The sequence below is a fragment of the Ovis aries genome, chromosome 6 (assembly GCF_016772045.2).
Source record: "Ovis aries strain OAR_USU_Benz2616 breed Rambouillet chromosome 6, ARS-UI_Ramb_v3.0, whole genome shotgun sequence".
In the NCBI taxonomy this organism is placed as follows: domain Eukaryota; kingdom Metazoa; phylum Chordata; class Mammalia; order Artiodactyla; family Bovidae; genus Ovis; species Ovis aries.
In genome coordinates, this window is record NC_056059.1 from 78,035,411 (window position 1) to 78,050,734 (window position 15,324).

Genomic DNA, 15,324 nt, shown 5'->3' on the forward strand with positions numbered 1-15,324 from the left:
CTGATATTATTTTAATTAATATTTCTTGAGCATATGTGGCTAGGAATCCCTGTTTTTGTGTGTTTTTTTTTTTCTGTGTATTATATATCTAAACCATATAAATAGGTATTTCAAGGACCTCCTTTTGGGAAACATTGCTTTTTAGCCCCCTTTTTTACGGATGAATCAGTCAAGCTTTCCTTACCACCACTCACATGATGTGCTACTGAAAAATTAAACAAATCAGACAAGTCCTGCCCATTTTCAGTCTGAAGTATGAGCAGCAAAATATTGTAGCTAGTAATCTTGTTTTTTTAATATTCTTCTCATGTAACAGTAAAAGGTACATGTTTTTAAGTTCCAAGTCTACTGTATTTAACAGGACATTTTTAACTGATTAAAATCTAGATCTTGGGTTCTCCTCTGTAACTTTTCACCTTTTCTTCTTCCCTTATTTCTTCTTTCCTTTCTTTTTCTTCCTTTCTCTTTTTCCTTCCAGTATCCATCCATCACTCATTTTTAATTGTGTGAGTTGCATGCTCTGTGTGTGCTGTAGCAGCTTTAAGGGCTTTTTTAAGATTCAGTGGCCTGTATCACAAGGTTTTTCTTTCCCCTTATTATGTTTTTAATTACTATTGTATTTTCATTTGCTTCTTAATGATAAGTATAGAGTAGTTACTAGCATCAGAGTGAAAACAATATTTTTTAAAAACTTTCAAATAAGATATATGAAACCATCATGTGTAAATGTTTATATTTGTTATATATCTATAGAATACACAGACATAAGTCACATCTATGTAGATAGCATATCCAAAATTATTGCAACACTCTTGCAAACGTAAAATGCAAAGGAAAAATGCAAAGGAAAGCACAGCCACTCATGAAAAGGCCAAATTTCATCAGCAAATCAAATCAGAATGATTCTAAAGAAATGTCAAAATTAATGTGGAAAAATACGTTCTCAGAAGAATGCAGCAAAATAATTAAGTGGTGGTGGGCATTTCTTATTAGAGTTGAATTCCACTTGGTGAAAAGTAAGAATATATGACAAAATATTTAAATTAATATAATTATTATTTTGACTCTTTCCCAATTGACAGTTTTTCTTTGTCCTGGACTACTAAAAGGAGTATACCAGAGTGAACATTTGTTTGAATCTGACCACCAGTCTGGGGCATGGTGCAAAGACCCTCTTCAGGCTTCTGACAAGATTTATTATATGCCTTGGACCCCGTACAGAACTGACACCCTGACTGAGTACTCATCCAAGGATGACTTCATTGCTGGAAGGCCAACTACAACCTACAAGCTTCCTCACAGGGTGGATGGCACAGGATTTGTAGTGTATGATGGAGCTTTGTTCTTCAATAAGGAGCGCACCAGAAACATAGTAAAGTTTGATTTGCGGACTAGGATAAAGAGTGGAGAAGCTATCATAGCAAATGCCAATTACCATGATACCTCCCCTTACCGGTGGGGAGGCAAATCTGACATAGACTTGGCAGTGGACGAGAATGGGCTATGGGTAATCTATGCAACAGAACAAAACAATGGTAAAATTGTCATTAGTCAATTGAACCCTTACACCCTACGGATTGAAGGGACATGGGATACTGCATATGATAAAAGGTCAGCTTCCAATGCATTCATGATATGTGGAATTCTGTATGTGGTCAAATCTGTCTATGAGGATGACGACAATGAGGCCACGGGAAATAAGATTGACTACATTTACAACACTGACCAAAGTAAGGACAGTTTGGTGGATGTACCCTTTCCTAATTCATACCAGTACATAGCAGCTGTGGATTACAACCCCAGGGACAACCTTCTTTATGTATGGAATAACTATCACGTCGTGAAATATTCTTTGGATTTTGGACCTCTGGATAGTAGATCAGGTAAGTTTGACTTTTGATGGTACTTTAAAGGGAACTATTTACAGCTTGAACTTAGTACGTTTATTGTATATTTTGATTAGACTTCTTTCTCCTGGTTTTTCTTCTGGCCTGTGTTTTGAAAGTTATTCATTTTTTTTTTTAGCTAAAAAATATTGCTGTAAATCACTGTTAAAAAAATTTATAGGCATGAGAATCCGACTCTTATTCCTCTACGCAGCTAGTCTCCAATTTTCATCCATTCTTTGAAGGGCATTTTCATTATCAGCTAGTTAGTTTGTGTGTCTGTGTGTGTAGTGAACTATACAAAACCATTGCAAAAATAGAATGCTATCCCACCTAATTAATTGTGACATGCCCTACAATGTGCCCTCTACTTGGAAATGCCAAAGTGTTGGTGTTATATAATTCTTCAGGAGCCCTATACCAATATGTTAAACTCATTGAGCACATCATATATGACCAACCCTACTGGGAATATTGTCAGTTAATTCATATGTATCAGTTCAGTTCAGCCACTCAGTCCTGTCTGACTCTTTGCAGTCCCATGAATCGCAGCACTCCAGGCCTCACTGTCCATCACCAACTCCTGGGGTTCACTCAAACTCACTTCCATCAAGTCAGTGATGCCATCCAGCCATCTCATCCTCGGTCGTCCCCTTCTCCTCCTGCCCCCAATCCCTCCCAGCATCAGAGTCTTTTCCAATGAGTCAACTCTTCGCATGAGGTGGCCAAAGTACTGGAGTTTCAGCTTTAGCATCATTCCTTCCAAAAGAAATCCCAGGGCTGATCTCCTTCAGAATGGACTAGTTGGATCTCCTTGCAGTCCAAGGGACTCTCAAGAGTCTTCTCTTCTCCAACACCACAGTTCAAAAGCATCAGTTCTTTGGTGCTCCGCTTTCTTCACAGTCCAACTCGCATCCATACATGACCACTGGAAAAACCATAGCCTTGACTAGACGGACCTTTGTTGGCAAAGTAATGTCTCTGCTTTTCAATATGCTATCTAGGTTGGTCATAACTTTTCTTCCAAGGAGTAAGCGTCTTTTAATTTCATGGCTGCAGTCACCATCTGCAGTAATTTTGGAGCCCCCCAAAATACAGTCTGACACTTTTTCCACTGTTTCCCCATCTATTTGCCATGAAGTGATGGGCCCAGATGCCATGATCTTCGTTTTCTGAATGTTGAGCCTAAGCCAACTTTTTCACTCTCCCCTTTCACTTTCATCAAGAGGCTTTTAGTTCCTCTTCACTTTCTGCCATAAGTGTGGTGTCATGTGCATATCTGAGGTTATTGATATTTCTCCCAGCAATCTTGATTCCAGCTTGTGCTTCTTCCAGCCCAGGGTTTCTCATGATGTACTCTGCATATAAGTTAAATAAGCAAGGTGACAGTATACAGCCTTGACGTACTCCTTTTCCTATTTGGAACCAGTCTGTTGTTCCATGTCCAGTTCTAACTGTTGTTTCCTGACCTGCGTATAAGTTTCTCAAGAGGCAGATCAGGTGGTCTGGTATTCCCATCTCTTTCAGAATTTTCCAAATATGTATAAGTATATCTAATTGATATATACAGATAAATGTTCATAACTGATACAGATAAAAGAATAGATCTAATTATAAAAGAAAAACAGTACAAAACTCAGCTTAAAAAAAAAAGACATTTCAACTCCCTTTCTTTAAAAGTATCTTTTTCGTCTCTAGGAAATACTGTTTACTTTTACTATTGTTTGAATACAGTCATGAATTGATTCATCTTTTACATTTTTAGTTGCATAACTGAGCAGATTTATCTTAGTTTAGAAGTTAAATTGTTTTACTAGCAATTTTACTGTTAGCTTAGTTCAGTCTCTTAGTCGTGTCTGACTGTTTGCGACCCTATGGACTATAGCATGCCAGGCTTCCCTGACCATCACCAAGTCTCAGAGCTTGCTCAAACTCATGTCCATTGAGTCAGTAATGGCATCCAACCATCTCATCCTCTGTCGTCCTCTTCTCCTCCTGCCTTCAGTCTCTCCCAGCATCAAGGCCTTTTACTGTGAGTCAGTTCTTCACATCCGGTGGCCAAAATATTGGAGTTTCAGCTTCATCAGTCCTTCCAATGGCTATTCAGGACTGACTTCCTTTAGGACAAACTGGTTTTATCTCCTTGCAGTCTAAGGGACTCTCAAGAGTCTTCTCCAACACCACAGTTCAAAACCATCAATTCTCGGTGCTCAACTTTCTTTATAGTCCAACTCTCACATCCATACATGGCTACTGGAAAAACCATAGCTTTGACTAGATGGACATTTGTTGGCAAAATAATATCTCTGCTTTTTAATATGCTTTCTCTGTTGTTCATAGCTTTTCTTCCAAGGAGCAAGCTTCTTTTAATTTCATGGCTGTAGTAACTATCTGCAGTGATTTTGGAGCCCCCCAAAATACAGTTTCTCACTGTTTTCATCGTTTCCCATTCCATTTCCCTGAATTAATGGAAACAGTGATAATATTGCTCCTCCTGATAAAATATAATGGAAAAACAAGGTATAGGTGTCTGAATTTTGACGGTGACATAGCAATTCAAAGTTCATTTTTTAAAATTCTTACAAGTTATTATTTCTTATTTTCTGCATTGTTTTTACCATGCTTTAACTAGTATGTCATTTTGCTTTACTAACTTCACTATATACATATCATCTTATACAATTAGAGTCTAAGTGCTAGTAATCTTGCTTTACTTATCTTTTTATTATTTTTCATCTGACCATTATTTCTGCCTTCTTAGATCCTAGTGTACTGTATAGCATAGAGTTAATAAAGACTCAATAATTCTTTGCTGAATGAATGAGTGGATGAAAGCATGAATGGATGCCTTTCTATTTCTCACTATGATAGAATTTCAAATTGGGTGGCATTTTCTCTAATGCCTGAGAAGCTTCTACAAGACTGAGAGCTGTTCTTTCCATGGCCAGCATGTTGATATTATGTTGAACTGCTTTTCGTAGAAGAAAAACCCTAATATGCAATAGCAGCAAAAGCAGCTTCTCATTATTAGTCCTGAAAAATACCCTAGACCTAGCTAACCTCTGTACAGGTAAGGTTTCTTAAACCAACACACATTTCAGTTAAAAAGCTAAGCATCTGAAATATTCTGGGAAGACAATTCTTTCAGGTCTGTGATATTCTTGAGTATTTTGCCAGTGGAAACTCTATTGTTGAATGGTTCTTAGCCTTTTTTTTACTTTTAATTGTAACCAAAGTAATTTCTAATTGCCTTAAAAGAAATGATACATAGTAACATAATCATCTTTTGATGTTAGTGAAATAAGGGTAGTAACATACCTTAATTTTATTTATTGGTAAAATCATGCATTATTTTTTAGACTAATAGATAAGTTTATATTAATTAGCATTCCAGATTTTAACTCAATGGACTGAAGCAAATTCTTAACTTACTTTTTGTAAATTATCCTTAAAGATGATACTATAGCCCCATGTATTTAAAGACTTGTCAAAAATATTTCTGGCATACATTAATAAAATTATATTTTTATCCCATACATGTATCCCTATGTATGATAATAATTCATTGTAATCGTAGACATAGGAAAATTATACCACTCACTTAATACTTTTTGTTTGCTTATAGAAGTTAGATTATGAGCCATCTTGCCCACTTATAATAGTTATCATATTTGTTAAAAGGATATTATTAAAGTGGCAAACACTGAGAAATGAGAAATCTCAGCTTTTGAAACAAATCACTATCTTAATCCAGGAAATTCAGTTTTCATTCTTTTAAATGACAGTGAAATTGTTTCTGTTTTCAAAAAAGTGAAACTTCAGCTGTATTAAACTTAAGCTAGAACTTTGGTGTGTTCCTATAGTGGAGAGGTAGAAAGAAAAAGTAGAGAATAAGAATGTGTACATTTTATGCATCAATATGAGAATTTAAACTAGCATTAATGGAAGTAGTTCACCCTATTATACAAAAACAGTTTCAACGGAGTGTTTTTCTTTAGTATAAATTACACTGACATTTTTCAAAGAAATTTCCTTTTGACTGTTTTTATGGACATTTTTATTTGTCTGTGTAAGGAAACCAACTTACTGTAAATATTTAGGGTCAAAAAAACTGCTCTGTAGATTAAAATATCTGGGTATTAGAAGTTGAGACAAATATATTCCCCTGGTGTATAAAAGTTCCCAGGTGAAACATCCGTGGAGCTAGCATACTGCTTCTGAACATGAGTCTGGGAGCCTAAGGACTTGGGTTTTAATTCTGCCTCTAGTGCTTGTTTGACTGTGGGCCTCTTGGTCTTAGTTACCTCAACTATAAAGTGTAAAAATAATAATAATAGCAATAATACCTGGGTCCAAAGATTGAGTTTCCCTGGTGGTTCAGTTGTAAAGAATTTGCCTGCAGTGCAGGAGACCTTGGTTTGATCCCTGGGTTGGGAAGATCCCCTGGAGAAGGGAACGGCTACCCATTCCAGTATTCTGGCTTGGAGAATTCCATGGACAGAGTTGTCTGGCAGGATAAAGTCCATGAAGAGTATTGTTAGATTTTAATGAGATGATATATGTATAGATATAGCAAAATTAACATAAAACTACATACCAACCCTACAAGGACCATTATTATCCATGTTAACTAATTTAGGGGCTTAAGGTACTACTGCTCATATAATTTTATTAAAAATCACCAGCTACTAAAATACAGCATGAACTTCAAAGTCATGGTCCCTTCTGTGACACTAGAAGTGGAAAGTATGCTTACTGAAACAATGTGTGCAAATTCATTCACTTGATAGAAGTGATCTCAGTATCCCCATGTGCTAGGCACTCTCCAGATGTCAATCTAATTTGTAGATCTCATGATTAGATAATTACCATAGATCTGCACTCCAAAAAAAAGTGCTTCTGATTTTCAGTGGTGAAATCATATACTCTGTGAAGACTTGCTGAATAATTTAAGAAATAAATAAATGAATTATAATATATACATACATATTTTATATCTTATTATTCAGAATATTATGGTAATTGGAGTAATAGTCCAACAATGTATTTTATTAAGATTATACATATGCTTCTCAGGTAGTCCCCTTCACTGTTGGCCATGCACTCCTACGATCTGGAAGTTATTATCTGGAAGTCACCCCAGTTATTCCCCACCTGCCACACACACTTGCTTCTTATCTTCGCTCAGATCGTAGTGATATTTGGTAATATAAAGAAGGTTTGTGTGGTAAGAAGTGCCAAAGCACGTTACAGCACCTAGTGCATTTTCTTCTGGAAATAATTATGGAATAACTCAATAGTTTTACAATGGGAAAGAAAGTGAGTGCAATGGATTTTGTTTTCAGAACATCTCAGATTTTTCCATTGATGAATTGCATGAATCTTTTCAGCTTAGAGAAAATGAAAAGTGTATCCATTGAGTACACCTGTGTATTCAAGTGAGTAAGCGTGTTTCTTTGAAAATATATTTTGTCTGCAGAATAGGTGGTTAAGTTTTGGACACCAGTATCTAAAATGCTTGTAAGCATTACCACCTGAGCTAAAAAGTAAATATGTGAAATTGCTTTTTTTTTTTCCTAAACCGAGGACTAGCAAATATACAATTTTCCTAAAATGTACTTTTAACTGAGCCTTTTTCCTCTCATAAAATATGATAAATTATGCATTCATCATTTCCTTCAATGGCTATCTTTTGTAAGATATACTTTTAAAACTTCCAAACAGTAGTTAGCTATTTCACTTGTTATTTGAGTGATTCTCATGTTGCCATCATGATTCTAAAATTCTACTTGATATCTTCATATGTCTGGTGTGAGGGAATCAAGTAGTTACTTTACTTGTCCTTAGTTCACTGCTGTTTAATGACTTTTATTTACCCTTGGAGTTCTTTCTCTCAAATCATATTGTGCTGAGTTCATAATTCATTAATATAAAAGAGATGTGAGGTATTATCATTTATTCTCTCACTTTGTCTCTAAACTGTCGACCAAACAATCTAAATGTTCATTGTGAAATATACAAATATTTTCCACTATTTCATCCTGAAGAAAGAAGAAATATGCACAGGTTGATAATAAGAATATACAGAGAAGGTCAATGCCAAAATTCCTAAAATTAGTACATCTAACAGATCTACAACCCTATTGGTTGAGATTTAGTGAAACACACCAGGCCTTCAGTATGAACATCAGACAACAATGACATGTAGCTATTGTCCAGTGCTTGCTCTTATGCTTTCCAAACACAATCCAAATTTTGAAAGCCATTTTAGATTATGTAAATGTAATCATTTTGTATATGCTTAAGATAGTAGAATCTAAAACAACAAAAAGCCTACACATAACAGTTTAATAATGCAGATAAGGTAAACCTTCTGTCCTTATAATATGCTAATTAAGTACATTTGTGTCTCCAGTAAAAGCTGCAGCTATATAGTGATGAATAAGAACTTTAAACACACATGACACCTCGTTAAAACGTAATTTTCACATCATATATCTGAACCCTTTACTTTGACAGCTGAGTAATGTGAATGTTGGGCAGAGAATCTTGAACATTTTGAAGCTGTCACGTGCTTAATAGGTAGCTGAATCTGCTTCCTTTATTTAAATATGTTGCATCCTAGTCACAAATAGCCTGAAAGTAGTGGGATGTTAAATCAAGCTTGCCCTCAGCATATAAGTTATGATTGCTTCATGGTTCCACTTGAGATATCACATTGTCTCTAAAGTTTAATTGATGTAAATCTCAGTAACTGAGTGAACTTCACTAAAAGAAAAAAATAGCTACTTGTTGCTAATTTCATCCAGGTCTTTATTTTTATGCATCAGCTGTTTGGCTGTCTGCAGAGGTGCCCCCTCTCTTTCTCTCCGCTGCTGCTGCTTTGCTTTTAGTGACAGCTTCTGATGGAAGGTCATTGCTGCTGGTGACTTTTCAGGGAGCACAGCCAAAACTTAAATATTTTGCAAAAGCTATTCTATTGTCACTTAATGTCAGCTGAATTCTCTTATGTTTGTTTTTACATTTCTTATATTTTTCTTCTTTGTAATTTTAAGGCTAAACCTTTCCAGAATGACACCCTCTGCTTTTCAGTCTCTTGATATCAAAATCTCAGTCCTGTACAAAGCAAAACTTTACTGGGTTTCTACAACCAAACCCAGTGTTAGCCTTTCATCCCACATAGAGGTGACCTTCTTAATAAAGGAGACAGATGCAAGGGACAAAAATGTTCAAAATTTTTATTAACTTTTTTCCTACATAGTGACATTCTTGAAAAATGTATAATTATTAGAACAGTAATCAGAATTATTTATACAAGCAGCTCACAGTCATAAAAGATGACTTATTGTGAATAAGCTTCCCACTCACACCAGCTGTCTTTTCTGTAACCATTTCACTGCTCATTAGCATGTCCACCAGAGGGCAGACAGGTGGAACTGAAACAGTTTGGCTGTTCATTATTAGCACATCTTGTCAGGGTTGGCAGTAGTGATTAAAATGGGATTTCTGGTTATCAAGGGATTCCACTTTAGAATACTCTGCTTCTATCTATATTACCATAGGTAAGTGAGAACTGACTTTATTACCTAGTAAAGTCTGATTTTTGCTTTATTTTTCTGTTTTTTTTTTAATTTTAGACAACAAACAGAATAGGGTTGCCAAGCAAAAATACAAATTTAAGCAGAAAAATATTTCCCCCTTAATAACTACTTTTATACCACAAAGTTAAATTCTCAGATAATAACCAAAAATTTAAGATACCTAAATTACAGGAATAATCAACCATAATATATAACTTTATGGAATGAGACATGTTATCAGATATCCCTGAAAACAAATGGATTATGTATTTTTGTTTACTTTAATAATAATTATTCCTGGTTTTCTTCATGCCCTTCAGTAGTACAAATCCTTGGCCAAACTCTATGTATCCACTTACCCCAAAGAAGACACAAATTGAAAGACACAAATTGCCTACTGTCATGTGACTGAACTAGTTTACCCTAGAATTTAGATTTTTAAAACTAATTGTTAAAAAATGAAATTCTACCAAAAATATACAAATGCAGGTGAAATTAGGTATTTGTTAATTTCATGGCTTAGAATTATCTCTTTGAGAAAAAATGGCACTTTATTTGTAAATGCTTTGTTCCATAAAAATACAAAATGATAAACTTTAAAAATTTTTAAGACAAACTTTCAAAATCTATGAAAATTTTGCTATATAGTATATATATTTGCATATTAAAAATATACTTTTGTATTTTATAGAGAAGCCCACTGAGATAAACCTGAGAGAAATAGTGGGGAGCAGTTCTGAAAATTTATTCTTCATTTTGATACAAAAAAATAAATCCTTTGACCTGTTTGTGGAGAGGAAGCTTGAAAGTGGAATTGAAAAATATTAAGATAGAGGTGAAAAGTGAAATTCAGGCACGAAATCAAGCCTGCTATAGAAAGCCAAAGCAGGGAGCCAAACTGGGCTTAATTCAGAAGTCCAATGATTAAAAGTTGTTTCTTCCCCTCTTTCTCTCTTCTTCCTCCCTTCCTTCTTTCCTTTCATTCTTCAAGACACAGGTCTTTAGGTAGCTCAGGTATGCTCTGTGGTTACAACTGTTGAACAGGCCAGGCATTGACCTGTTCTATAAACTTATAGAATAAGGAAAAGTTATAAGAAGAAACAGAAAAAGGGGGATGGTGTGTCAGAAAACAGTGCTACTGATTAGCTACTAATTTTTTGAGTATTTTATTTTCTGGCCTTTTACACAGATTATCAAATTTAATCCTAACAAAAATCTCGCAAAAAAAAAAAAAGCATTTATTTCCAGTTAAAGAAATTTAGGATCAGAGACAGTAAATAACTCAAATGTCACATACATAGTCCAGAGTTGCGGTTAAAGTATTAATTGTCCGACTTTCCACTGTGTCGTGTTGCCTCCATTGGTAATTAAAAAGAATACAGGTGCCCATAGTTAAGGAGCAAGGGGAAAGCAGGAAGGCAGTGTACAGGTAGTACATAGAATATAAGCAGATAAAGTAAAGTAGCAAATGCAAAGCCACAAGGCCACATTAAACTCACTTAGAATAAGGACAAGCAACAGCAGCTAGTGTTGCAAAGTACCTAGTAAACAGTGCCCTGTGTGTGCTGTCTGTGCAGGGGCGTAGGGCCTTCCTTTGCATATGCCTTGCTGGAGTGCTTGGCAAGCAGTATTAGCATATGACAACAGGGCAACTGTCAGACAAGCAGACCTTCCTCACCTTGATCTCTGGTTTCATTTGCCTGAAGGATAAGAGCTTGCAGTCTCCACTGCTTTCCTGTGAACTCTGCCCACCCGGCTGAGATCTGCTCTCATAAAATTGAGGTGCACTGGTCTTGTCAGGAAGAAGGTATAGGATAAGGAGCTACAGGTGTTTCTGGAGAGAGATTTGGAGAATTGAAGAGATCATTCCAGAACACTTCTGTTTTCCAAATGAAATACCTGCCATGCCTCCACATTGCACTAGGTTTCACATACATACCATAACACTTAAAGAAATACTGTGAAGTACAGATGTGAAAAGTAAGACTCAGAAATGTAAAGTCATCTGTCTGGAGAAATCCAGTTTGTGAACGTAGATGTGAACTTTAAAGAAGCCCAGGTTTATTTAACTAAATCATGAAGCTGAGACACTTCATATTTACAATGAAAAAATTGTAATGCGCACAAATATACAGTAGAATGTGATATAATGGTGTATGGTTTTTCTGTGTGCATGTATACATGTGCGTGTGTCTTCTTATAAATGCTTGAAGAAACAGACTTAATTATTGAAGGATTAGAAGACAGAAACTTGCAGAAATTCTGAGCAATTTTACTTAACTTATACTAATTCCATTTCTTAATCTAGATATTTTGCTAGCAATACTTTTATGGTTACTATCTATGAGCAAGAATAGTAAAATGGGGGAAAAATGAAGAAACGAAAGAAAGGAGGTGGTAAGGCAAGAAATGAGGGAAATAAACATTTTTGTCCTAAAAGTAAATGGACAAGAAATATGGCATACTTATGCCTTGCTGGTTGAAATATAAATTATCGTTAGCCACTTTTGAGGGAAACTTGGCAATATCTAGTAGAGCACATGGAGCTTACCGGGTGACACAAATGGTAAAGAATCTGCCTGCTGATGCAGGAGACACAGGTTGGATCCCTGAGTCAGGGGATCCCCTGAAGGAAGAAATGGAAACCCACTCCAGAAATCTTGCCTGGGAAATCCCATGGACAGAGGAACCTGGTGGGCTACAGTCCATGAGGTCGCAAAAGAGTCAGATAAGACTGAGTGACCAAGCATGCATTTAGTAGAGCCCATGTCTAAGTGATACCTTATATACTAGCAAGGGGCTTCCCTGGTGGCTCAGATGGTAAGGAATCTGCCTGCAATGCAGGAGACCCAGGTGTGATCCCTAGGTCAGGAAGATACCCTGGAGAAGGCAATGGCAACCCATTCCAGTACTCTTGTTTGGGGAATTCCATGGACAGAGGAGCTTGGCGGGCTGTAGTCCACCAGGTTGCAAAGAGTCAGACACGATTGACTGACTAACACACACAAATACTAGCCAATCCACTTTTAGATTTGCTTCTGGAGAAACTTTCTTACTTTTGTCCTAAGAGAGCAAGGTTTGTGTGTGGTTGCCCAAGTGACTAATAAGCAGCTGGTATAGGAGATATGAATGTGACATCTATCTTCACTTGCACCAGAAACTATAAAAGCCCTGATCAGTGTTGAAAAGTGAAAGTGTTAGTAGTTCAGTCAACTCTTTGCAACCCCATGCACTGTAACCCCCCAGGGCCCTCTGTCCATGAAATTCGCCAGGCAAGACTACTAGAGTAGGTATAACAGTTCCCTTCTCCTTGGATCTTCCCAAACCAGGGCTCGAACCCAGGTCTCCTGCTTTGCAGGCAGATTATTTACCATCTGAGTCACCAGGTCAGTGTTGAAGGTAGAGGGAAGCATTATGTGTACCCATGAAATGATAAATAAGAAAAAATCTTGAGATTTACCCTTTCTAGTAATATCATCCATCTGGTTTCATGCTGGCTATAATAACTCAAAGAAGCCAGGATTACAGTTTCCCAAGCACCAACAGCCTTTAACTCCTGTTAACTCTTTCTCAGAAATCATTGCACTGTTAGTAAAAGAAGCCCACTTTTGTCAGAAAAGGAAATTTTACTCTGAAATTTTAATTGAGTGTGACTTATTATCATAACTCATGTGTTTAAGCCACTGTGCATATTAAACAATTCTTAAGATTTAATTCCTTAAAATTTGTTTTATATCACCTTCACTGAATTTTCCCATGAGTATGAATATATTAACCTGCCATACATTCTAACCTGCCATATATTCCATATTCTTATAACAGCTTTTAGTATAATGATAATTTTTAAACTGTCAGGATAATGGCAAAATACTTCAGGGACTGAACAGGATGACTGAGTTGGTTGATCATGTTCGAGTTAAGAATTTGCAATGCCATGCCATAAGCTCAAGAGCCCAGATTTTGAAAGCATGGAAAATATAAAATTTTCTAAACCGAATAGGGAACTAGCGGATTTACATGTGAATGAAGGTTGAGGTTTTAATTCTCTGAGTTACAATAGAAAAAGCTGAGTTAGTCAGAAGAGATTTGTGCCATAAAAGTATTGTATTTCAGGACAGAATATCACATAAGGAATTTAAAAAATAATTATCTAGTGGAGTTGGAAAGTATATTGGGTTAGATTCTAAAACCATCTATTAAAGTAAAATTAAATATTACCAAATCTATTTTTGAATCTCTTGTAGTAGTTTATAGAATATAATGAGGTTTTAAAAAGTATGTATCCCTAGAGTACAGAGATAGCATTATATGTTATAGTGTAATGTATATTGTACATAATAAATGGTACCTTTACAAGGTATACTTTTACAGTAATTTAATTACATAACAGCACTACATGAATTCATGTAAATTGAGTGTAATATCTGTGATACAATTCCTTTGTATTAAAAAAAAGAGTTCCGTAGTTATTCCTGTGTAAATCATTTACATGAGAACTTTTCCCCCAAACATATATTAATTTGTACTTTCCCATTAAACATACGGATAGAACACTTATTAAGTGCCTAAATAATACAACTACAAAAGTATTGTGGTATAAGAATACTTAATGATATGAGAAATGGTCATTATGTATTGCTAATTCTTTTTAAAGCAGGTTTAAATTATTTAGAATTTAGGTCATTATACATTTTTCTACTTTCATTTGTGTATGAAAAATTTTATACAAAGCTTTTAAAAATGCTTTATGTGGAATAAACCTACTCATTATATCTAGTACAGTTACAAGCATAGAATCCAAAGTTTTAATGGTAGCTAATTCTTTTTTATTTGGCCTTGCCATGAGGCATGCAGGATCTTCCTCCACCAGGGAGCGAATCCATCTACCCTATGCTGGGAGCGCAAAGTCTTAACCGCTTTATTTCTTATTGGTTCAGATTTGAGCTTGTCTGGGATTCTCCAGATTTCTTTAGTGAATATGTGCGGTCTTCAAAATATATGAAACACATTTTTTAAAATTAATATTCCACATTACTAGAGTATAATAATCTTTAGAATTCTATGATGAGGTATTAAAAGGCCTTCTAGTTGTGTTCAGGACAATTGCCCAACTGATTCTCACCCACTTATGACTAGGACACACAAACAAGAAAGGGCCAAAATATTCTTGAGAGAATGAAACTGAAAGAGGGGAGCCTTGCTCTATTTCTAGCTTTTTTTTTTTCTTTGCTATAGAAAAAAATTTGTAGTTCTTAAGGCAGTGGCAACCCACTCTAGTACTCTTGCCTGGCAAATCCCATGGACAGAGGAGCCTGGTGGGCTGCACTCCATGGGGTCGCTAGGAGTCGGACACAACTGAGCAACTTCACTTTCACTTTTCACTTTCATGCATTGGAGAAGGAATGGCAACCCACTCCAGTGTTCTTGCCTGGAGGATCCTAGGGATGGGAGAGCCTGTTGGGCTGCCGTCTATGGGGTCGCACAGATTCGGACATGACTGAATCTACTTAGTTAGGAGAAACTTTACCTCTACCCCTTGATTACTGAGACATTATTTGGTTTAGTGGTACTTTCTGTCAATTTTGACTTTTAAACTTTTTAAGCAATCAGTTTTCACTAGTTGTTTATAAAGATTAAAATTGAAAAGGAAAAAATAAAAAAAGAGAACCATGTATTTAAATGTACCAGCATTGAAGTTGAATAAGAGTCAACCTTCCTAATCAGAGATGTAACTTAAATATTTTACTTTTAGCTTTGACAGTAAGAAAGGTTAATTTGCTCATCTATGACATTCAGTATTATTTTCTTATGTATAAAACTGTCCCCTTTTTGTGGCACCCTCTAGATGACTCAGTGGT

The 15,324-nt window shown here is 35.8% G+C and overlaps 1 protein-coding gene across 24 annotated transcripts in view; it reads left to right on the forward strand.

The window, feature by feature from the left end:
• ADGRL3 (adhesion G protein-coupled receptor L3) overlaps positions 1–15,324 on the forward strand; it is a 941,652-nt gene that overhangs the window by 619,919 nt on the left and 306,409 nt on the right. For all 24 annotated transcript variants that reach the window (XM_060417626.1, XM_060417634.1, XM_060417623.1 and 21 more), the window contains one exon: positions 1,083–1,883. In XM_060417626.1, coding sequence (XP_060273609.1) covers positions 1,083–1,883 — 801 coding nt within the window. The remainder of the gene's footprint in view (positions 1–1,082; positions 1,884–15,324) is intronic.